A 23,927-nucleotide genomic window follows, 5' to 3' on the forward strand; every position below is an offset into this window, starting at 1 on the left:
CGATTCTTCCACCTTCAGAAGGAAGTTCAGGAATGGAAATGGCTCTGGATAGAGGCACAGGGATGATGGGGACGGGGTTAAACCAAAATCCTGCTCGCAGAAGGAGCTGGACACGTTGCCCAATGGCATTCCCTGCCCAGAGCCTGCCCCACCAAAACCTTTGGGATCTTTTTCCTGGTAGATACCCACGGATCATAAGGAGGGAGAAGGCATCGGTCCCCCAGGATGCTCACAAAGGCTGTATCTCTCGATTTAGAGTTAATTATACAATTGTACATCTATAAATAAATGTTTATAACGTGAAAGGCTCCGGCTGGGTTGGTGTCCTGGGGATCCCTGCTCCAGCCAGCTCTGGTTSCACAGCCAGAGTGATGGTTGGAATGTGGGGGCCATCCCCAGTGGATGTGGGGGATGGAAGGACRGGGAGAGGATGGAGAGGAGGTGGTGCCCCTGTGGGTCCTGGCAGGGTGACAGCAAACACCCACAGGACACCTTTGCTCTGTTCCCAGAAGGGCCTTCCCCTCCTCCCATTAGCCCCATATCCTCTGGCCGAGCTTTTTGGGGGATGTCTTATTCCCATTCTAGGGTGCCAGCAGCCTGGCAGCACTGTCCAGTGGCAGTGGCATTTGAAGGTGTCCTGGCATTTGAAGGTGCCCTTTGGACACGATCCCTGTCGGGGTGGGCAGGAAGGCTGGGGTTGCCTTTGTCCCGAGCGGAAACGCTGCCTTGGGTGCGCTTCCTGCTGGGATATGCCATCTGCTGGCCCCAAAGCCTCCGGATTGGATTTGGGATGGGTCTCTTTTCCTCCTATCCCCCTCCCTGGGGCAGGCTGGACCCCTCTGGCAGCTCCCTCCTCCTCCCCAGGCCGGTGGGGAGTGCTGGAGGCTCTGGGTGGGAATTTCCCACTTTTCCCTTTTTTTCCTCTCCTCTCAGAGGGTCACGTCCTTTCCATTTCCCCTCAGTAGCAGTGAGTCAGCCCTGGTGGCACAGGGCACATCCAGAGCGCAGGTTTTGGGGTGATTTTGCTGTATTTTGGGTTGTTCCCAGCCCAGGGCAATGGGACACACTTGAATTTCAGGGTGTGCTGGTCCCTGTCCCCTCAGCAAAGGTGTGGGTGCTTTGGGCTGCCCATTAGCTCGTTAGCCCAAGCTTTTAATTGGAGCAGCTGCCAGGGGCAGGGAGGCATCAAAGGAAGGCCAGTGCTCCAGGAACATCCTCCTGTGGCAGGTAGGAAGCCAAGGGATCCCTCTTCCCCCCACCATCATTTTTGGTAGCAAAACATGAGGATTTTGTGTTATCCTGGGATTTAAATCCTCTTTTGCCATATTGCTGCTGATGCCTCCAAGGATCTCCCTTTCCTGTGCTGGCACCTGGGATCCCTGGGCTGATGGTGGTGCCACAAATAGCCCCACTGACACTTCCCAGGTCCCAAAATATCCCTTTGCCTACCCCCCTGCCCTGGGAGACACCTGATCCAGCCTCTCTGGAAGCTTCTGCCCCTTCCAGGGAGCTGCCAAACCMCAGGGACCTTGAGACCCCCCAAAAATTTCTCATGGAAATGCCATTTTGCTATAAATAAAAGCCAAGTTTCACCTTCATAGCTGGGRTGTTCCAAGGGCATGTGGTCCCACGTGGACATTTTTGCCAGGCCTGCCCGGGACAGAGGTTTTTGAGAGTTTTAATGGTTTTTTTTTTAAATTTTCTTGGCGTGATAATTTTTAAGAAATGGGATGCAGAGCCTTCCCTGGGAGCGGCTGGAGGGGGACACGCAGGGGTCACGCTGCTGCTGGCAGCAAAGGAGGCACGGGGCCACCCCGTCAGGAGCTCGATATTTAAAAATCCACGTATTTGTGGAGCTATAAATACCGCGGGCAGACTCAGGTGCCTCAGCAGGGCTGAGCCGCCGGCGGTGCTGCCGTCACCGGCAATCTCCTGCCGTGCCCCGGGATCACCGTGCTGCTTCCAGCCTGGGCTGCCCGAGGAATTTCGGGCTTGGAGTTCCCTTCCCACCCCTCTCAGCATCTCTTTTGTGCGGGGTGACCCCACAGGGGATGGCCCCTCACGTGAAGGGCACGTCACCCTTTAAGAAATGCTCCAGCCCCCAAAATTTTAATGGAAAACCCCCCTTCTTTGCACAATGTGGGTGTGTAAAGGTGCATTTCCAGCTGTGCTTGTTGCTGTATTTTACACTCTGCTCCCAATACTCCAGCTATGGGTCATTTGTGTCAAAAGCAAGGTTTTTATGGTGAAAATTCTCATCAAAAGGTCACTCTTTGTYCACGGGGGGATTAAAAAAAAWATAAAAATAAATTTGAACAACCTAAGGCTGAACCAGAACATACTTGCATGTGAATGGAAATGGTTTTTCAGGCTGGTTTTATCCACCCACACCTTCCAYGGGCTCCTCGTTTGCCAAGCAGCTTAATTACCCTCGAGTGAAAGCCTCTTCCCCGAGGCTTCTAATTGCAGGTTTGGGTAATTGGCCTCAGTGTTGCAGAGTGCGTTTGGGTCTGAGGTGTGCTCCCCCCGGCAGCTGTGACCCTCCTCCTCTCCCACAGTCCCACTTTCAGCCTGTTCTCCTGCTTTTCTGCCCAAATTTGCCCCGTGGCTGCCCGGGGAGGAGCAGCAGCCCCTCGCTGGGGTTTTGGGGTGCTCCTGCCCGGCTCAGGGGCCTGACTCAGCCCCCCCCTCCTGAGTCACAGCCCCGTGGCTCCCATTAGGAGTGGGCGCAKTGGGATTCCCCACCATTCCCCAAAAAATCCAGCTCCCACCCGCTGCCTGCCAGGGAAAGGCTTCCCGAGGGTGCCTGGCAGGGAATTTCACCCCAGCGGTTGCATCATCCCCCCAATGGACCGTAGTGAGGACAGGGAGACGGCAGCTTATCAATCAAGACAAATTTTATTAGAAAAGTAAAAAAACCACCCGAACACGATTGCATAGGAATTCTCGCACTTGAACATCAAGTGTATGAGTGTAAACTGGAACCGACGCAGTGCCCCCAGCGTGTCGGGGCCGGGGGTCCTGCCCTCCGGCCCCTCACGGGGTGATCACACCCTCCCGTGATCCCAGACACGATTCCAGAGCCCGGGAGCCGGCGCTGGGCTTTGATGCAGACSCCACCTCGGCCGTCATTCGCTCCCACGCTCCCCCTCCCCCTGAGACCCCACTGATTACAATCCTGGATACAAAACCCCCCGATGCGATCCATCGGCCGTCAGGAGCCCAGCGCCGCTCCGGCAGCCCCGCTGCCGCCTCCGGGATGGTGCCACAGTCACCGACTGAAGGAAGGCGTGAAGCGACCTCCAGCCGGGTCCCGGCTGCTCCACGCCAGGGATGTCCCGGCACAGACGGGCCCCCACGGGGACCTCAGCCCGCCCGAACTACTTCCACCTACAGCCCTACTCCAGCCTAACCTAAACTACAGCGGCTGCCAGGAGCCGCCACGCTCCGCCCGCTTCTTCCAAAGCGCTTGGGAAGTGGCTCCTCCGCCGGGCCCTCAACACTCCTCGATGAGCAGCTGCTCGGAGCTGTACAGCTTCTTCTTGATCACTCGGAAGCCCGTGCTCAGCTTCAGCGGCGCGAACGCCGGCCCCGAGCCGAAGAGTCCCTGGATCTTGGGCCAGAGGCGGGAGTCCAGGCGGAGCACCAGCGTGAGCTGGAAGGTGGGCACCACGGCGGGGTCGGCGGCGATGTGCCCCACGTCGTGGCAGGCTTTRCCGTGCTCCACGCACAGGTCGAGCAGGGCCCCGCGCAGCCCGCAGGGTTCGCTGCACGCCAGGCGCAGCAGCTCCGTCCGCACCTGCGCCTGCAGCTGGGCCGGCATCAGGAGCCGCGAGCAGCGCTTGGAGCCCAGCGGGGCCCGGCCCAGCGTGGCCTGCACCACGTCCAGCAGGCTGGCRCACAGCAGCTCATCCTCGGGATCGTGCAGCAGCTCCAGGTCCAGGTCCGGCAGGGAGACACCCTCGGCGTACTCGGCATCTGCACAGGGGACACGGGCGGGTCAGCACCGGGGCTATCATGGGTGGGAGACACCGATCGCAGGGGTTTGGGGGATAACAGGGGTGTGCTGAGGGGTCTCACGGTTCTGGGAGACACCGATCGTAGGGGTTTGGGGGATAACAGAGGCTCGGCAAGGCACCACCACCCCTCCGCCCAGGGACCACCATCCATCCTCCAGTCCGTCTGTGACCCCAGAGAGGGACCCGCACTCACCTCCCTCCGAGCCGGAGGCGCTGCCCAGCGACTCGCAGTCGGAGGTCTCCAGGCGGCCCCGCTCGCCGCCCGCCAGCCTCTCCCACAGCCCGGGCATGGCTCTGGACACGGCAAAACGCGCTCACCCCGGCTCCGCCGCCGCTCTGCCCGTACCGCCCGCGCCCCACCCTTATAACCGGGGCGGCACGCGGGGCCACGCCCCCCTCCCCGCGCCCGCCAATGGGAGCGCGGGGCACGTCCGCGGCGTCTCTCCTGCCCGGTGACAGCGGGGAGGCCACGCCCCCTCGCTCAGGCCACGCCCCTCCCGCAGAGGCCACGCCCCCKCTCGCCCGGCGCTGCCCCGGGCGCTGCAAACGGGACCCGCGGTTGCATCAGGGACCGGCCCCGGCCCCGGCCCGTGCTCCGGCGGCTGTCCCGTACACCGAACCCCCCCCCGGCCCGTGCTCCGGCGGCTGTCCCGGACACCGACCCCCCCGGCCCGTGCTCCGGCGGCTGTCCCGGACACCGACCCCCCCGGCCCGTGCTCCGGCGGCTGTCCCGGACACCGACCCCCCCGGCCCGTGCTCCGGCTGCTGTCCCGGACACCGACCCCTCCCGGCCCGGGCAGCGCCTCCTCAGTGCCCGGGCTCGCCCCCGCACCCCCGAGGCTTGCCCATCGTTGGTGGGGAAGGGGCCAGGCGCCGTGTCCCCGCAGTCCCCGAACCCTCCCGGGCTGGAAAAGCAGTGAGGGTTTTCCTGTGSGTTAGGGTTTGATCCCCCTCGTCGTCCCGGGGGTGTTTGTGTGGAGGCACCGGACCCTGCCGTCCTGGCATGGGGTGGGATGGGGCTGAGCCCGCTSCCCTGCGCTGGGGACAAACCAAACCGGGACCCCACGCGTGATCCCGGTGTCCCACTCGCTGGCTTTGTCCCGGTTTCTTGAGGCAGTAAGGGATGTTGGAGTGAAACTCGGTGGAGATCGAGGGAGGCGGTGGCAGGATGCAGCCAGGCTGGGATGGGGTTTTGCCCAGTGTCAGGCTGGGGTCATCCCCTTTTGCCTTCCCCGGTATCTCCTAAAGCTGGGACAGGACACCCCCGAGCCCTTCCCCGTGCCAGCGTGTCTCCCGCACCCGTGCCTGTCCCCGCGTACGTGACCTTTCCCAAGCCAGACCCCGAGCAGCGCAAGGAGCCCAATTGGCGATAGCGAGCTTTGTTTGTCCTCCCGCTGTGCTGCCTGCGGCTTTATCGGAGGGGCTGAGCACACTCTGAAGTCACCCCGCGATCTGTCTTGGGTCCTGTCCTTCCCGAGCCGAGATTGATAAGAGCCCGGCGATAAACACGGTGGAGAGAGCGAGGGGGACAGAGTGCCACCCACTGCTGTGACCTGCCACCCAAAGGCASAGGGTTCTGGGCACCCCACCTGCAGCTGCAGCTGCTTTTCAGSGTTCAAAGCTTGAACCCATCAGCATTTTATGTGTGGAAGTCCAAGCTGAGGGAGAGGGAGCATCCCAGGGAGCAGAGATATGTGGGAAGCTGGTTACAAGTCCTGGCTTGTGGCTGCAGCTTTCAGAGCTTGTTTTTTGGGGGTAAAAAATGAACAGCCCCCAGCCCCAGCTGTTAAAAATACACCCCAGTATTTGCTGGATGGTGCTTGGGATCCTGTTTTCCACAAACTGCACCCCGTGGATTATTTCTCCCCACAGCCACCAAGTTGTTGGTATGAATRTTGGCTGGGTGAGGCTGAAAATAGATGAGGATCTGCTGGTTTGGGGGGTCAAAACAGGAGGARAGCAGCAAATAAACAAAAAAGAGGTGAAGGACCACAGGAAAGCCACCACGCTAAAAATAAGCAGGAATTCTGGAGCCAAGCATAAATATTTTTCTTTCTTTGCCRTAACATCTCCTGGTAGGCAGCAGAGCAAGCGGCTCTGGTGTGATGGCATGTTTTAAAGGGAAATGTGATTTTTGATCCGTGCAATAAAATAATCCAGCTGGGAGGGGAGGAAATRTGGGGCTGGCAGCTCCTTCTCCTCCCCAAAAGAAGCTGAAATCCAGGCTGCACCTCTGCAGCAGGGCCTCTAGGAATGGTTTTGGCTGCAAAGTAAAGTTTTAGCCACGGTGTTGGTAATTCCTGCACTTCCCCCTCCCCTGGCCCTGCTGCTGGCAGCAAACCCCGTGTGGTTTTTGTGGACGAGCAGCATGTCTTTCCCCCTGACCTGTTGTCCTTTCTGGGAGAGCAGAGAGACATTCTGGCTTTCTGGACAGCCTGTTCCCAGCCTGTGCCCTTTTGTGATGAGATTTGCTTGATCCTTCTGRTTTCCAGCCTGGCTTTGCAAAGGGTTAAGCAGGAGCCAGGGCTGGCATTGGGGAGGGTCCTTGGTTGGGCCCCTGCCCGGGATGTGCTGAGCTCAGCGGTTTTGCAGGCTGCAGGGGGAGGGGGCTGGGAAGAAGGAGGAGGAGGAGGAGGAGGAGGAGGAGGAGGATAAGGGAGGAGAGGTACTGAGGGGCTCAGCGAGTGCCGCAAATTGTGCCCCCTGTACAATGGGGGGCAAGTTCCTGCCCCATGGGCTGCTGCTGTGGAGGAGTCCCTGACTTCATGTTTTTTTCCCAGTGGATCTGTGGCCCTACAAGCTGCTTTTAGGTAGATTTACACATTATTTCAGCACACAGGGCTGGCACAGAGGCTGSTGTGATCCTTTGTGTCCCAGTGACRGAGGGGCTGAGGCCACAGCTTTTACCGTGTGCCCTAAGTGCCTGCTGGGGTGGGTCCCTGGTTGTGTCAGGGGGTGACAGAGACACGAGGGGTGACCCTACATTCCCTGAGCCTGTGGCTGGCTCTGACAGGTGAGCTCTGGCTGCGTGGGACGCAGTGGCAGGTCCTGGCGTGCTGCCGGCCGGGCAGGTCTGTGCTACAGCCAAACCTTGCGGGCCCATCTCTCAGCCCTGGGACAAGCAGCTGCAGGAGCCGGGCACAGCAATGAGGAACGTGCAGCCGGCAGGGTGGTAAGCAGCTTCTGGCAGCCGAGTGTGGGGTTCAGCACTGGGTCTGCACCCTGTTGTTCGCAGGGTGTGGGCTGTGAAACTCCTCTCCCCTTGAGTGCTTTTGGGGGAGGAGATGGGAGAGGGTGTTTTTGGGGGTGCTGCCCCGCACTGCCATGTCTTTGATGCTGGGAGAGGCCCGGGCTGCGAGGCGAGTGCGTGCCTTGGCGCTGTGGCCGGCACTGGGGCCGTGGCCAGCGGCGAGAGGAGCCGGGGAGGGGAGGTGTGAGCGGGGCTTGTGCCGGTACATAACGTTCTGCTGCGAGCACCCACAGGAAAACCAACCAGCAGCCCTGAACGAGGCTCTTTGTTCAGCTCTTTTTTTATTCTCCCTCCCCTCCCCGCATCAACTTTTTCTGGCAGCTGCCGGGCTCCCTCCCCCCTGCGCTCCGTGCCCAGCTGCAGCCTCCAAAAGGCCCCGGAGACCCCGGGGGTGAGGGGGCAACAACGGGGCTTGCAAACCCCAAGGAGGGCAATATCCACCGCCCCACTGACCTGCAAAGYAGGAAATAGGTTGGCTGGGGAATTTCCAGCTGCCAGGGAAAAGCTGGGTTTGGAGGAGGGGGAGTGTGGAGGGTTTTTGCCCATGCGGATCCCTCCAGTTCTCCCTGCCTTACACAAAGTGTTTACCAAGCGGGAGGAGGGAACGGCCAACAACATGTTTTTGCATTTGTAGTACTGTACAGGGTGAACTTTTCACTTCCTCTCAATGGCTCTCACACATGTGTCTATTTTGGTGCTGGGCACACATACAAACACACCATGTACAGCACGGAGCTGGGACGTTCYCTGCTCCTGTTCTGTCCCAGCACAAGAAACTGCTGGAAAACAAGGAACGGGAGGAGGGTGAGGGGGATAAATCTCAGCCCCAGTGTTTTGGATCTGGGCAGGGAGGGCTGGGCAATGCTTTGGCACTGCATCCAGTGGGCAAAGCTGCAGGAGCTGAGCCCCTGGCATCCCAGGAGAGCTGGCAGGGTGGAAAAGTTTCCCAAGTGGAGCAGTGAAAAGGAAAAGCTCTTTCTGTGTCCAGTTGTGCTGGGTCAGCAAGTAGGGGGGACCAGCTGTGAGCGAGGGAGTTTGGGGATCTGCTGCTCCTTTTCCAAACCCCACAATGATACAGGGGGAGCATTTCTGGCAGGTTTGGCTGGAGTGAGATTAAAAATAGATGCCACCAAACAAACAACAAAGTGGAAATGCTCCCCTCTTTCCCAAGCGAGCCCATCTGGGATGGAGCTTGAATCCCRTCACGTTTGGAGCGCTCCTGGCCACGGAGCCGCTGACTGTGCAGGAGGCCCCCGCAGAGCCGGGCCTGGCAGCCCTCCAAGGCTGGGGAGGAGGCTTTCCGGGCTGGGGCCGGGGCCGGGGCCGGGGCGGCCAGCGTGGGACACATCTCGGCTGAGCCGCAGCCGTACGTGAGAACACCCCTGCGCTGCTCTGGGTCATTTCCACAGAGCTGGAATTGAGGCTTCTCCTGCAGACCGGGCAGTGTGGGGCTCTAGACTGCCCAAAGCTGGGTTATCTGCTACTGGAACTAATTTATTAACAGCAACAAACATAAAAGGTGGCTGTATACTTTCCCCCCTTAGTTTTAGTTAATTGCTGGTGATCTAAAATGGGAATGGATTCCAGTTAATCTGTTTCAATCCAGATGTGCCTGGGCTGAAATAGTGAGTAAAAATACAATAATCTCATAAATAAGATGTTGAAAATGGAAAAATTAAGCATCTGGAGCAGTAAATCAAGTAATTGCTTGCATACGGTGCTGCTCCTACCCCCTGCTGGCCAGCAGAGCTGTGGGGCAAAGGCTCTCATCCGTGGAAAATCAACATGTTGAAATGGTTACGCCAGAACGTGGAAATCCAGTTCCCTCCAAGAACAGAAGTGAAGTACAGCCGAAAAACAAGATGATTAAAATGGTTGGATTTAAACCAGGATCTTCTCTTCTGGCAGAGTTAAAYCAGGATTAAAATCTGATTTAAATGAAGCCACTTTTGAGCATGGTTTGGTTCCTCTCACATTGAACTTCAGTCTAYCACTGTGACAGCTGAGCTGTGTCTAAGCTTCACCATCCCAAACAGCTGATTGTTTCCTTCACCAGACCAGATAAAGAGTTTCAAAGACAGAATTATTTTATTGTCATAGAGAAATCCATTACAGAACAAAGAGGATAAAGTTTCGGGGTATTAAAGATGGAGCAGTGTTCTGCCAGAGAAATGGCAATGGAGAGGGAGCGGCGTGAGCTATACCCGAGGAGGTGACACCCCCTGGCCCCTCACCTGACCTCAGGACAGTTCATGCCCATCTCCCAGATGATGGCTGGGGCTGAGGAGTGTTCCTGGCATTTGCTCCAGAGGGTTTCCCTGCAGGCCCAGGGCTCCAGCCACGCTCCAGCAGGAGCCCAGGCTGAGTTACCAGGTCACCCTCCCCTCAGCCACACTGTCCKCCTGCCCTCCTCTGTAAATACAGAGATTCTCCGAGGGCTGCACAGCTGATCCTGCCTTCTAAGTTACAGAAACCAAGCCCTGCCAGCCTGTAAGGACCTACAGAATCTCGTCATTTCTTTTCATTGGCAACTTTATGGGCGATCCCCRCTCTCAAAAAAACCCAAAGCCCCATCCTGCCGATGCAGCTGTCAGCATCTGATAAATGGGGGGTGTTTTGAAGCCAGGCCAGGGAATGTTTTTCTTCTGCTCCCTGACAGAAGCAATCCAGACACGCTCAGCCCGAAGAGGGAGTGAATCCCAGGAGCTGCTCTATTGGCTTGTACCTCCACTCATCTGCCTCCAGCTCTTCCACCAGACTGGCAAGTTTTTCCATCCTTGCGACTTGTTGATCTGCGAGGAGTTCAAAGGTAACTGGTTTGCRATGGCAATGCAATTAAACCTTTCAATTAGATGCAAATTCCCAGCTGTCAGTGGGGAGCAGGGCAGAACAAAACCCACAGAGCCCATTTGAATCCAAACCACTCAGTGCAAACAGCAAGGAGAGAGCAGGGACAGGCTTTTCTTCCCTCGTGCATGTTTACCCACCCCTGCCCGTGCTGTGTACATTCAAGTCCTAACAGGGAAACACGAGGCCCATTAGTACACRGGGGTGAAAACAGGATAAAGCTCATTTCTTTAGCATAAATATTTATAGTGCAGAAGAACAGAGAAGTTCAAAGAGGGYTTGGTCAGCCCACAGTAGAGCTGGGTGCAGCATGAGGAACTGTGCTTTTAATGAAGGTCCTTGCAGGAGTGTGGCAAAAAGGCTCTGCAGCCAGAGCCTGCTAATGAGAGGAAGGTCCTGGGGATCCCCCACACAACATCTTCCTCTTGGGTTTGTTTATAACCAGTTGTGTGATGGCTACACACGGTCCATTTTCAGTTCAATGAGCTGCAGCAATGAAGAGGTGGGAATATTCCTTCTCCCAGCTCTGCTGGAAGTCCAGCAGTGCTGTAAGCTCACTGCAGCCTCTTGGAGAGGCAGCCCAGGACTAGCAAGAGGCATAACATGAACTGTGTGATTTATGCTGACTGCAGCAGTAGGTACTTTTAAGAGGGACTGTTCTCACTCCACCTTCTGCACCCTTTTTGGGAAYTGTCAAACAAACAAGCCAAAAAATGATGACCTCGATCTTTTGGTTTTTTTTTTTTAGCCCTTCACCTTTCTTACAGGGAGAAAACAGGCAGGTGCTCCACAAACCAGTTCCAAAGGCTGGTTGGGGTGCCAGGCTATGTAGCAGCCCCTGGTAGCTACAGCCACRGCAGAGCTGTGGAAACAATGGCTCTGAAGTTCAGCTTTGCTTTCTGGGGCAGAAATACAGGATTGCAGCCTTGCAAGCTGCTGCATGCCCCCAGACAATCGGAGAAGGACAGGAAACCTCTCCAGTCTGAGACAACAGGTGGAAGTACCATTCTGGCTGACGAGAGGCCAGAACCAGAAAGGATGTGATCCTCAAGCAGCAGACAGGATTTGCTGCTAGGCTCTGTGAGAACCAAAGCTGTCATGCAGCCAAGCCCACCACTGGATGACAGGCACCTGGGTGAGGGCAAAGGGCCTGGGAGGGAAGCAGAGGTTCAAACAGGACACAGGGCTGCTCCCTGGGGAGGCAGGGAATGGAGTCAGCCCTGTCACGCCACGCCACGCCACGCCAYGCCACGCGTGGCCGCCTCCTGAGCCTTTGGAAACCTCACTTGACCCTGCCAGAGCCACAAGGGCTCAGCAAGAAACAAAGGTGGAATGGAGCGTCCCTTTGCCCCAGGCCAGAGAGACAGTCAGCGCTGGGCCGAGATCAGAGCGTGGGCGTTTCCTGCCCAGAACCTCCTCCTGCAGCCTCACCTCAYGCTGCCACACAGCCATGGAAAAACAAGCTTCAGGAGGCACAGCTCGTTCCCACGCAGCCTCTGTGGGCTCGCGGCGCTTTGCAYAGGGCTTGCAAAAGTGGTGGCCTGACTTAGCGTTGGCTCTGCTTTCTTGTGGTTGGCAGCAAGAGCAGGTCAGGCTCTGCCCCCGCCGCCCTCCCCGAGCGACGCGCGGCCGGCGCTCCGAGCTTACCGTGCTTCACTTGCTTTAATGTTGATGCAACCTGAAAGCTGAACACAGACTCGCAGAGGAACCTCTCAGAGCCATCTGTAAAYACAAACAGGAGGTGTTTGAATCACACGGTTTAAGGCAGAGCAGCCTTCAGTACCACTGACCTCGTGTTTTTATTTTTGAGGTGTGGGTTCCCCCTTGCCTCATTCTGACCCTTTCCTCTGTGCTGAGCACAGCCCCTGGGACCCTGCACAGGGCTTTGGCTGCCTCCTGGTGCTACCTGGGAAGACATCCTGGCTCGAATTCTGTTACATCCCCTCTGACAAGCAATTGTAGTCCTATTTAAATAGAAGGTAAGCTCAGGAGAAGCCAGGTAATGTTATGRCAGTCTGTGATTCCCTCAGGGCTCAGACGCGTGTGTCCTTAGAATGCTTTAGGATTTCCCACGGGCTCAAACCATAACCCTACATAAAGAATTTCAAACAATGTGTATCTTGCCATCCAAGTCAGTAATTGATCACACTAGTGACTCAGAAACAAAGCAATCTGGAAAACATAGCTAATTGTGTGCCAAGCACTGACATAGTTTATACTGCTTCCTTCTGAAAAACCCCAAAATACCTACGGGTTTATTTAGAAACAAGCAAGATAGTTAAGTAGAAACAAAAATTAGTCAGTCGGGGGGATTTCTGGAAAGGAAACTGCAGCTCTTCCACTGGTGCCTGCCTGATGAAAGAATGGGTGTATCACCTTTTGTGTCAGAAATTAAAAAGCCAGCCTAGAGCTTCCTGCAACAGGGACAGTGTTTGGTTGCTGCTGCCACCCAGAGCAGGTGACCTGCTGTGTTCCTGCTAAAGAGGTCAGCCCAAAGCACAATCCATTTAAAGCTCTTGTGCCATAACAATGTGGAGAGCRGTTTCAAAGATGGGACTCTGTAAAAATCTAATCCAAAGCTGAACCCCAGGGAAGAGCTGGAATTTCATTGTGCTCAGAGCTTCCTCTCACAAGTGCTGTCCCAAATATATCCTGGAGACATCAGGAAGAATTTTTTCACAGAAAGGTTTGTTAAAATATTGGAAGGGGSTGCCCAGGCAGGTGGTGGAGYTGCCATCCYTGAAAGTGTTKAAGAACAACYRGACATGACACTYGGTGYTCTGGGCTGGGTGAMWAGTGGGGATCAGTCAGMGGTTGAACTCAATGGTCTTAGAGGCCTTTTCCAACCTAAATGTTGGACTCTGTCCTCCAACTCCCYGTCTGTCCTGCTGAGTGCCTCTCAGGAGGAACAGCTGCCTGTCTATTTGGTAACATGAAGTGCTTCATTACTTTAATTTGTTTTGAGGGCTCATTAAGTTCTGTGAGCAAACCTTTAGTCATAATTACTTCAATAGCCTGGCATATGGGCTCTAATGTGTAATAAAAACAGCCCTTCAGCGGCGCAGCCATCACTTCCCAGCTGCCCTGTGCTGCCAGAGGGACACTCCAGCCTCGGTCCCTTGATCCCAACGGATGCAGGGCTGAGCCATGGTGACAAGGGAAGTTCAAGGAGAGCAGACAGACAGACAGACAGACCCTGGTTTAACCCTGTCACCCRGAGGACCTGCCCTTCCTCTCTCAGCAGAGCTGTGCCTGGCTTCTCCTTCCTCAATCCCTTGATGAAGCTGGCGATGGGGCTCGGGCACCCAGATGCAAACTGGCAGGGAGACAAGCTGCCTCTTGGATTAACCCACTCAAATCCAACCCAAACCAAGAAAATCACTGCTTCTGACAAGAAAAATATTCCTGTCTCAGCTATCTTCACAKTAATCCCTGCTTGACATCAAAGGATTAGCTAACAATGATGTTCCCTTTCAGGTAGACGCTTCCTGAAGTGTTGTCATGGAGCTAAAAAGCTGGTGACTTGCCAGAAAAATGATTTCCTCATGAACAGCTGGTGGGAAAGCAGGGACCAACCGAGCCCTGGTGCTTCCTTTCTACCTCCAGCTTTTGCCAGAGGRGTGCCAAGGTCAGCAACTCAGAGGAGGAACAGGGAAGGAGAAGGGCAGGAGCAATCACCTTCCAGCATCTCYCCAGCTCCTTTGGGATAAGTGAAGAGGGCTTTCCGGGGCGGTGCCAGGTCCGAAACGCTGAACCCCGACCCTGTGACGGAGCTGCCGCTGACTCCGCCGGCTGAGGAGGACGAGGAGGAGGCTGCCATTGCACCCCGGCTCAGCCTGGGAGGACAAAGAGCACAGCCTCAGTTAGGAAGGGTGTCTGCGAGTTCCCCAGGGCACAGAGCCAGTGGCCATACGTCTCTAAGGATGGATGAAGGCAGTGAGGGGCAGGAAGAAGCCACCTCTGCTGCCTCAGAGCATCCTGGCTGCTCTGAGTGTGTGGGAGAGCTGCCTGCGCCCACTGTGGGGATGGGCACAGAGCTGTCACACCCCAAAACTGAAGGTAACCCCTGCTCCGACCCCTCGGGATTCCCCTGGGAATTCATCCAGAGCATGCACAGAAATAACGAGGTACAGGTTGCTGGCCTGAATTCACTGGCCTTTAACTGCTGTGGGGCTCGTCCCGCTCCCCAGGGGCAGAAAAAGGCGGGGTTTCTTTCCTTTTTTTGCCTTGTTTCCAGGAGCACAAACACAGAAATCCTGCCGCCTCATAAAGCCTGGAAGGCTGTGGGACTGCCAGTTCCAGCGCCGCATCCTGCGTGGAGCCACGCCGCGCCTAACTCACAGCAGCTGCTTTCTGCATCACTCCAGATGTACTTTTGCCTCTAAAACACCGTATCTGACCTAAAGTGGCAATGCCCGAGGATCCATCTGCCTGTACAGTACCAGCCCCTCCTGCATGCCCTGTCCTCAGCTTTGTTTTTAAGAGGTACATGTTTTGTCACAGGACTTAAAACTCRTCATGTACCTCTCTGATAGTAAAAAAGGTGTCACTTGCCACTTATCAGTGRCAGCACTTGCTGCTCCTCCCAATACTTATAAGCATTTCCCAATTATCCTGCTCATTTCACTCAGTTCTGTTATCACATTTAGTATACTTCTGCAGGCTCTGCAGGGTACACAGTGCCCTTAGAGAGTGCTTGAGGATTCTGTGGAGAGAATGGCGTTAAAAGACCTCAAATTAGCTCATCTCATTCCACCCCCTGCCATGGGCAGGGACACGTTCCACTATCCCAGTTTGCTACAAAGCCCTGTCCAACCTGGCCTTGGACACTTAAAGGGATGAGAGAGCCACAGTTTCTCTGGAAAATCTGTGCCAGGGGCTCACAGGGATTATCCCATCTAACCCTACCCTGTGTCATTCCCTTTGTCCTGTTACTCTATCCCTCGAAAGTAAGTTTTTCCAAGAGTGCTCAAGGTTGTTTCATTAACTGTAACACAGAAGCTCACAGGAGGCTGGGGGCTTATGGGCCGCGAAGAAAAACGCCTGCATAAGGCAAACTTTTGTTTTCGCTATGCTACACCCAGCAACACCTCCCTCAGCCAACCCCCAGCTCAGCTCCCCACTCGCAAGGGAGGTGCGACGACGGTTTGCGCTGAAACCATGCCAGGCGGGGCTCGCATATCCGACCGATTCCTAAGCGTGGCTGCAGGGGGCTTATTTTAAACAAACACGGAGGAGAGGAGGCGGCAGGTCAGGGCGATGCCTGGGCCTGTTAGAGGAACCTCCAGCCAACGCCTCAGGCACCGCAGGAACCGCCATCTTGGCGGGGGGGGGGAGAGCCCCACTGCCCGCGCTCCGCCCCCTCAGCAGACCCCGCCCCCTCAGCAAGACACGCCCCCTCGGTAGTCCACGCCCCCCCGCAGACCACGCCCCTTCTATAGCCCCGACCCCTCAGCAGACCACGCCCCCTCGGCAAACCACGCCCCCTTGGCGATTCCCGTTCCCTCAGCAGACCACGCCCCTCGAGCGCTCATGGCCGCGCCCACACACTGACCACACCTCGTCCCCCTCCCTCCCGCCCATGGCCCCTCCGAGCCGTTTCCCGCTGACTGCGGAGCCCACGCGCCGCCTCAGCCCCCGCCCTCCCCGCTCGCTCGTCCCGTTGCCCTTCACCTTGCGGGCCGCCGCCGCCGCCGCCTCCCGCCGCTCCCCGCTCCCGTCCCGAGCCCTCTCTTCACCCGGGCGCCCGGACGGCGGCTCCTCGCGGGCGGCGCGCGTGGCCGCTCTCGCGGTGCACGATGGGGCGGGCGCGCGCCACTTCCGGCGGGACGAGTGAGGGGAGCGGGGCGGGGGTGAGTAGGAACAAAATGGCGGCGGCGGTGGCGGAGGGGTTGCGGGTGTTTTGTTGCTCCCGCCGCCTTTGTGCAGGGGTGTGAACGCAAAGCTGAGCGATTCTGTTGCTTCACTACCCTTGGCGCCTCAGGAATTTGCGCGGTGCGGGCCCTGCCGGTGCCCCTGCCGTCCTCCCAGGGTGGCCAGGAGTTGTTTCCCTCAACAGCCCCTCTGGATCCTGCCCAGCTGTGCCTCCCGGTGTTACTGCTGTTTTTTCAGAAGTCCTGAAATTGTGACGCCAACAATATTAAAAACATAATCCTCCCAAAAAAAAGTCTGCGTAGAAACAAAAAACTCTGATTTTTCATGGCTTATTTTGTGCAGAGTTTACCTCTGCGTAGAAACAAAAAACTCAGCGACTGATTTTTCGTGGCGTATTTTGTGCACAGTTTACCTCTGCCTAAGAAACAAAAAACTCAGCGACTGATTTTTCGTGGCTTATTTTGTGTACAGTTTACCTCTGCACTCTTCGCTTGAGTTTCAGGAATTGCTAGTTTTATTGAAGTGTAAGGTTTTATTTTTTATTTTCAGTGTAAGTTCGGTGGTTGTGAGTCTTTTCAGAAGGTGGAGCTTGAACTTAGCGAAAAAATATTAATCTTCTCAACCTGATGTCACACTGTGTAATAAATCTAGTRTAAGATACTAGTTGCTTAAGGGCAAGCTCTTAATTTTTTCCTGTTCTGTTGCAGTGSACAGGTAAACCTTCTGACAAAGGTGATTTTTTTTGGAGGAAACTATATTTTTCAGAGTAAGAGATTTGTTTTAAAAGCATAAGTGTTTTTCACTGTAAAAACTTCAAGTACCAACTAAAGCCCAAAGAAATTGCAAAATGTCACATTGAGGCCGCAGTGAGTTTTAGCTGAAACCTGTGAGGTTTAGAGAGTTACGTGTCTTGCATTGCTTAATTTCCTGTTTTCTCTTGATTATGYTTTATGAGCTGACAAAAAGTGTACTTGCAAGTTCTCATAAAATGACTTTTTGATTGAGACACGTAAGGTTTGAGGAGGTGTTGCCTTTCTGAAGACTCTCTATGGAGGAGCTTTTAGCTCGAGGGGAGGTTTGGTTTGGATATTGGGCAGGAATTGTTCCCTGTTTGGGTGGGCAGGCCCTGGCACAGGGTGTCCAGAGAAGCTGTGTCTGCCCCTGGATCCCTGGCAGTGCCCAAGGCCAGGATGGAGGGGGCTTGGAGCCACTTGGGATAGTGGGAGGTGTCCCTGTCCATAATGGGGGGGGGACAAAGATGAGCATTAAGGTCCCTTCTAACCCAATCCACAAGGGAACAGCAAAATGTGCTTTTCCTTGTGTTAGCAAAGCTGTCTGTTGTTGCAGTAGGAGGAGGAGCAGGATGGAYGTGCTGCGGCCTCCCCTGATAAGGATTGGGGGGCGAGTGTACCGGAAAAATCTCATCCAAGAGCAGGCCTTCCCACACGAGGAGGAGGAGGACTTCTATGCAGGTAAGGAGTGATGCTCAGGAGGTGAAAACATCAACACTGGGGACCTAGGGATCTCTCAGTGTCATCTCTGGTATCTTCATGAGCCCAGAGACCTGCCCRTGTGGCGGATTGAGGTGTTCAGGGAGGAAAAAAAGACTTTTGTGTTGGTCCTGATGATCCTGATGATCCTGCTGCCCGGAGTGGAAGCAATCCCAGTTATCCTGAGTGGGCTGGCTTACTGTGCTGCTGACTGTTCAGTTTGCTTGCTGGCTGTGGAAGATCTCCAGGGAAAGGGAAAACCAAATTAGCTCTGTAGATCTGTTTCTCATGCATTCCTGAAGTGTCTTTCTTTTCTGTAYTGTGATTATCTGCAGATATGGCAGCAGTTGAAGCTTGCTAAAGACCCTCTGTCCTTGCTCATGCCTTTAAAAACTGGCCTCCTACTGTGCAGCTTTTGGAAGGTGTTACTTCTTAACAAAATTCTTCCTGTCCTGGTGTATTTTACTTTTTCCTTCTGCCTGTATTGTCTGTTGTGGGACCAGGAAGCTTGAGTGTTACTTTGCAAATGGGGAGGGTTGTGACAGTTGTGTCCTGTTTCTCCTACCACCTTGCCTTTCAGTGGGTTGCACAAAGCTTTGACGAGGTGCTTTCCATCCAAATTCATCCCTGTTTGTGTTGAAAAGGAGATAGGAAGCATGGCTTCCTTCTGGATGTTCTGTCTGATCTGGGCGAGTGAATGGATGGAAGGTGCATCTGTTCCCCTGAGGCTGTTTCYAAATCACCCTTGGACCAAAATCCATCCTCGCCTTAATCTGTGTTCTTCTGTGACCTTAAATTTCTAAACTGGCTGCCAAAAGAGACCATTCCCACTGTGTTGGGAATTGCACAAACWCCAGCTGAGAAAAAACCTGGGCTCTAACTACCTGTTTCCTGTGCCTCCCAGCCAGCCGGATTTAGAAGCAGTCATTACGTGTTCCAGAGCTGGTAGTAAGGTGATAAATAAAAAGCAGTTATCCACAGCAGAGAGGAGCCCGTTCCTTCCTTCATTTAACCTTGGGAGAAGGCTGGGAGGAGACTGTTGTCCTACATAAAACGCTGGCAAGCTTGGCAGAGGTTGTGCAGGGTCTGATGTGGTTTTCCTGGTAGGCCCCGGTGACTGCGCGGATGAGCCCTGCGATGCCTTTGTGGTGGAGGAGACTGAGCGAGGCTTCCAGTGCCGGGTGGAGGTTCCCAGCCCCYTATACAAGTGAGCCTGTGTGCCTTGGTTTGTTTGATTCACCGCCAGCTGGGGAAGAAGTTGAGCACAGAATATTTATTTTTTGAGGTTGGGGTGAGGGCCGGATCTCTGTAATGTGTTCCATGCTCTGGGTTTGAGCATTCGGGAAGGGAAAATTGGCAATGCCTTTCTAGTGCAGTTGGGCCTCGCTTGACTCCTCGCCGTCCCTGTGACAGGGACAGCAGGTGGTGCTTGCTGGCTGGCAGGAGAGTCTTTGAGCATCTCTTCCCTTGAACATAAAAGCATCAGGGAGGGTGGGAGAAGGAAGGGGAGGAAGAASTGGAGTGCGCAGCCTGGCAGGGGGTGTTTGTGAAAGCTTTCAGAGAAAGCACACACATGACTGGAATTGGCTATTGACTCCAATCCCTTTACTGGGAAACCTGTAGTGTTCAAAGGTCTAGCTAGTTATTTTTGACAGTTTTATTAGTTGAATAGTTTTGCTGAAATATAGAGAAGGAAAAGTGGTCCTTTGCACATTTGGATACTGGCAAATGACTACCTTGAGTAAAGCACAAAGCAGCAAAAGTGACCTTAGTTCGTCCTCGGCTGGGATAATGAGAAAGAGAGATAACCCAGCTGATGAATAAGCTGTGGCAGGATGTGCTGGGCAGAGCTGTCATGGACCAGCTGACTTATTTTAACTTAAGCTAGTCATGAGCTACAGCTCAATATTGTCCCACAGCTGGACATGTGTGGAGTCCCAGGAGTCACCTCTGTGCCTGCATGTGGTCCTGCACATGGAACGGTGTGGGTGTATTCCTTCAGCACAGAGGGTCCAGGTTTGGACATGTGTGATGGAGAGTGGCTCAGTGTCCCTGTGTGAGCGAGTGTCTTGCACTTAATGCCTCCCAGGTACATCATTGGGAAGAAAGGGGAAACCAAGAAGAGGCTAGAAACAGAGACTCGAACTTCCATCATCATTCCCAAGCCTGGAGTGGAAGGAGAAATCGGTGAGTAGAACACATTTAAAATGAATGTGTTTTTATCTGCTCTTGCACAAGCACAATTTAAACAGGGAGGGTGTACAGGAGCTGTTTTTCCTTTAATTCCTACTTCTGACACGGCACTGACTCACTTTTTAGCCCTGGGAAAATCACTTTKCTTCTGAGTTTATTTTTATTGCCTATGAATCCTTATAAAGCAGTGCCAGTTTATTTTTTTGAAAAGTCGCTTCTGGGCCTTAAATGACTGGCTTGAGAACTTGGGTCCTGAATGTGTTGTTTTGTTTTGCTTTTAAAATAGTATTCCGTCAACAAGAAACTGAAAAAAGCGTTCAGAGAAATACYTTGTTTATCTGTGTATGAAATAAACATCATCATGTGCTTTAATATGAGAAGTGTTWAGATGACATTCCTGACTTTCTGGTGCTGTCACTAGATCCCTACTGCGAGAGCAGGCCTTCTTGTACCATATGTTCCCTCTCGTCACTTCCAGGAACTTAAAAAGAAAGGAGGCCTTGCTCATCATGTGGGTTCTGCCAGAGTGGGTATGTGGAGGGTTCCTTAGGACATGCTCCAGAGATTACTGGCACGGCGTGCAGTGGTGTTTGTGACAGAGCTGTGAGAAGGAAGTGCTGGGAGCATCCCACTGTGATGCTGCACAGGAACATGGTGGTACTTCTCAAGGAGTGGGTCTTGACTTCTTCCCGAGAGCTGTGAAGGACTATTAGGAAGGTTGAGAGATGTTGAAAACATGTAATAATAGGAAGCCAAGAAAATTTTGCTCCTTGCTGTTCTTTCCTTTCAAGCTCAAGTGTTCTCTGTTTGGTGCCTTGAAGTGCCTGCGCAAATGACACGGATCATCTTGATCCTTGATAGATTTCCTTGGCTTTTTTACTCTTACTGCCCACATGAAAACTTGAAATAATGCTCTGGAAATCTKAAGGACCACTGAGGTGATGGACTCTCAGTTACTGTTTTTTAGGTCTTCAGAGCTGATTGTCTGGACAGCAGAGGGATGCTTTTGATGGCATCATTCTGTATTTGCAGAGGAAAGCAAATGTGTCAGGAATTATAAGTCAAGCAGGGAGTCTGGCAGGTTTTGCAGTGTGTGGTTTGGAGTTTTGWTTCCTACTGCTTCCTCAGGAGCCTGGGACTAAAAGCAGAGAGCTTCAGAAAAGCAAACAGGTGTTGCTGTATTTCCCTGCAGTGATCACAGGGCAGCAGCGGAGCGGGGTCATCTCTGCCCGGACGCGGATCGATGTGCTCCTGGASAGCTTCCGCAAGAAGCAGCCCTTCACACACTTCCTGTCCTTCGCTCTCAACCAGCCTGCCATCCAGGAGAAGTTCCTGCAGTTCAAGGAGGAGGTGCTGGAGAAATGCTCWAAGGTAGGGATCCACATGAGGATTAGAATGCAGAGTGCTGTTTCATTTATTGACAGAGCTCTTTGGCATTCTCCTTGAAGGCCTTATTCTGTTTCCTAGGAATGCATTTTTAACAGGCCTTTTACTTAAATTGGTGGATCTGCTGTGAATTTCTTGAGCGCTCTTTCTGAAAAGTGAATGATTTATTAATAAATTGTTAGTAAAATATTGTGTTCTCCTTAGAGATTTTTCTAGATGGGAGGATATCTAAGTTTCAAAAGAGGGTTGGGGGTTTGGTTTTTAATAGGAAAGTCATTAAATGATGTAGTGGACCTGTCTACATTTTATATGATTTTTTAATACAACTATGAAACCAGGTAGGAATTCACAAATTTGCTGCTGCTTCTGTTTCMCTTTTCTTTTGGCTCCTGATGGTAAAGGAAGATGAGTGTCATTGSCAGAGCTGAGCGAGAAATTACTTGGTAGCACATGCCATCCTGCAAATCTCATCACTTCCTTTCTTCTCCAGGAGAYTTTGTGCTGACAGCACTCCTACTTGCCTTCAGATCTTGTTTTGGGAGGAGCAGGAAATAGTTAGGCATAGGGAAATAMRGAAAAAAAATGAAGGGAAAGCTCTGTATTCCCTGGTGTATTTTAGTGTGCTTCTGGTCTGACAGAAGTGGTGTGTCAGTGTACAGGGCTGGGCTGAGGAGCTAAAGTGGTGTTATTAAATTGCTGTGTCCTCTGAGCCTGCTGGAGGACATCTCTAGGCAGGACAGAGGAGTTCTCTTGGTGGCTGTTGCAGGTTGCATTGCAGACACACTGCAGGACTCTGTGGGCTGGTACTCCTCACTTTCACGTCCATCACTTCTGCTGGTGCCTTGCTAAGGGGAAAATGCAATCGTGCAGATAGCACACCTTAAGAGGTTTAGTTTCCTATGTCTTCATTGCCATGGGTGTGAATTATCTGATATCTGGGGAGATAGGAGTTCTTGCTCAAGTTCTCATGGTCACTTGCTTGTTGGTTGTTTCATCTCCAAGAGCACATCCTAGCTGACTTTGCAGTCTTGTCTTTCGTGACAGTTGAGGTTTAAGGCCCTGTTCTCCCTCAGCCACTTATTTCCATGACATCTTAGGAGCTTTCTATCACCTGAGGTTAAATACAACTGAAATTGGCCAACAGATCCGGGGATTAGCCAGTGCAATGCCAGGAGAACCTTTCCCTCGGGCTAGGAGCATGGTCTTTTCCCATTAGCCAGCAGCACTGCCTTTATTAAAGCTCAGCTTGATTAAAGGAATGCCCTGCAGGCAGGGGGATGGAAATACTAGCCTGAGAAGGTGTTGGCTGAACTAAGGGTGCTGGGCCTCGGGCTGGCATCAGTGATGGCCTGGCTCCCTCTGTTGGTTTCTAATTCCAGTCCTTGTGTGGGTCACACCAAAGGAACAGATAGAAGCAGCTCATTGAGTGGCTGATGACCTGCATGGGGCTCTGTAGGGGCTGCTCATGCCATTGGCTGCTGCTTTCAGTCTGATGTTTCACTTGCCCTTTATCCCCTTCTTCCTGGGCTTAGAGCTGCTACAGTCCTTGGACTTGGTCTTCCTGGAGATCTGGCCCTGCTCTGTCTCAAGTCTTGGCAACCTGGACTCGGTGTATCTGATCCTCCTCCTCCTCCTCCTCCTCTAGCTGTCTGCTTGTAGGTCCCATGGATCTCTCTTGTCCCTCTCTGTGGCCCTGCCTGCTGCAGTAACCTCAGTGTCTATCCCATATCTCCTGCTGCATTCTGGCTCCCGGGCTGCCTCGCTGTCAGGTGAGTGCTTACAGTGTTACATTGCWGAGATGCAGGTAATGCCCTTGTTTCTGCTCTCTTCTAGTGTTTTTAATCCTGCAGCACAACAAACTCACACAGGACCAGCCCTTCTCCCTGCAGAGCCCTCATTTTTCCTGCCTCCTGGGTGGATTGCAGCTCTGCAGCCCTCCATTGGCTCAGTCTCTGCTGGTGATCTTACTTGCTCTCCAAACCCCCCCTGATCTTGTCTGTCACACTGTTCCTCTCTTGCTCACTCTTAAATGTCAGTTTGCATCTCTGGGGAGAYGGGGAGTGTCTGCCATCCTCTTAGAAAGAAACATGTTCCCAGACTTTGTGCTTTCCCCAAGTGTTGTCAGTCACATTCGGAAGGAGCAGCCTAGGAACGTCTGCAAACCTTCGCATGCTCCTTGTCTCAGAAAACTGCAGCAATCCAGCCTTAGTCATAGAAGTGCTGAGACCAGGCTGGTCATGTTCATCTTTCCTCCTCCTTCCTGACCTTGTGGCTGTCCTGCAATTTTTGTTCTGTGTCTGARCAGCGCTGAGTCCCGTAAGGGCCTGAAATGTTTCTGGCACTGCTTACATCAGCTCTAGAGTTTCAATTTTCAGTTTGAAATGTAGAACTCAGTCAGTAACAGATATTCGGGGGGTTGCATATGTGTAGCCTAGGAATATATAGTGCTTTATTTTTCTGTCCTTCCTTCTCCTGATATTAGCAATAGGGTTTCTAGATATATTTATTGCTTCCTGTTAGTTGGAGGAGCACATTGCAGCCCCGTGCGTCTCTCAATCATTTCTCCAGCCGGTAATGCCACTCTAATACCACTTTATCTCACAGCAGGGTCTGCTAGAAAGCACATCAGTAATGAAAAACAGTAATTCAAAACTGTGCCGTGCAGAGCAATAAGAGAGCTTATAGATTTGTCCAAAGCAATGGGATTTCTCTGGATACTTGAGGAAATCTGAATAGGTTTCAGTGTCAGAAATGGAGCATTTCTCTTCCTGGTACAAAACATCGCAGAACTGGGTAAACTCCAACCTTTGAATGAGGGGTAATAATGGTAAGGAAGGGAAAGGACCAGGTGTGTGTATGTGTGTGTGT

General features: G+C 53.5%; 3 protein-coding genes across 3 annotated transcripts in view; 1 reads left to right on the top strand and 2 right to left on the bottom strand.

The window, feature by feature from the left end:
• Positions 1 to 2,879: 2,879 nt before the first annotated feature.
• On the bottom strand, positions 2,880 to 4,369 carry DDIT4 (DNA damage inducible transcript 4). Its single transcript, XM_057381113.1, has 2 exons — positions 4,213 to 4,369; positions 2,880 to 3,978 (listed from the first exon to the last, which is right to left on the bottom strand). Exons 1-2 carry the CDS (start codon positions 4,307 to 4,309, stop codon positions 3,497 to 3,499), a joined length of 579 nt encoding a protein of 192 aa, XP_057237096.1. The 5' UTR covers positions 4,310 to 4,369; the 3' UTR covers positions 2,880 to 3,496.
• A 4,958-nt stretch (positions 4,370 to 9,327) lies between these two features.
• On the bottom strand, positions 9,328 to 13,936 carry ANAPC16 (anaphase promoting complex subunit 16). The gene is made up of 3 exons (XM_057381116.1): positions 13,795 to 13,936; positions 11,764 to 11,838; positions 9,328 to 10,061 (listed from the first exon to the last, which is right to left on the bottom strand). The coding sequence occupies exons 1-3, from the start codon at positions 13,934 to 13,936 to the stop codon at positions 9,946 to 9,948; spliced, it is 333 nt and encodes a 110-aa protein (XP_057237099.1). The 3' UTR covers positions 9,328 to 9,945.
• A 3,311-nt stretch (positions 13,937 to 17,247) lies between these two features.
• The window catches only part of ASCC1 (activating signal cointegrator 1 complex subunit 1), a 33,438-nt gene continuing 26,758 nt past the window's right edge, over positions 17,248 to 23,927 (top strand). Inside the window, exons 1-4 of the mRNA XM_057381117.1 lie at positions 17,248 to 17,462; positions 18,588 to 18,687; positions 19,570 to 19,667; positions 20,866 to 21,044. Of these exons, the coding sequence (XP_057237100.1) occupies positions 17,249 to 17,462; positions 18,588 to 18,687; positions 19,570 to 19,667; positions 20,866 to 21,044 (591 nt within the window). The 5' untranslated portion in view covers position 17,248. The remainder of the gene's footprint in view (positions 17,463 to 18,587; positions 18,688 to 19,569; positions 19,668 to 20,865; positions 21,045 to 23,927) is intronic.

Source organism: Malurus melanocephalus, unplaced genomic scaffold (assembly GCF_030028575.1).
Source record: "Malurus melanocephalus ecotype Western Australia unplaced genomic scaffold, MMel_1.1 scaffold_491, whole genome shotgun sequence".
Taxonomy (NCBI): domain Eukaryota; kingdom Metazoa; phylum Chordata; class Aves; order Passeriformes; family Maluridae; genus Malurus; species Malurus melanocephalus.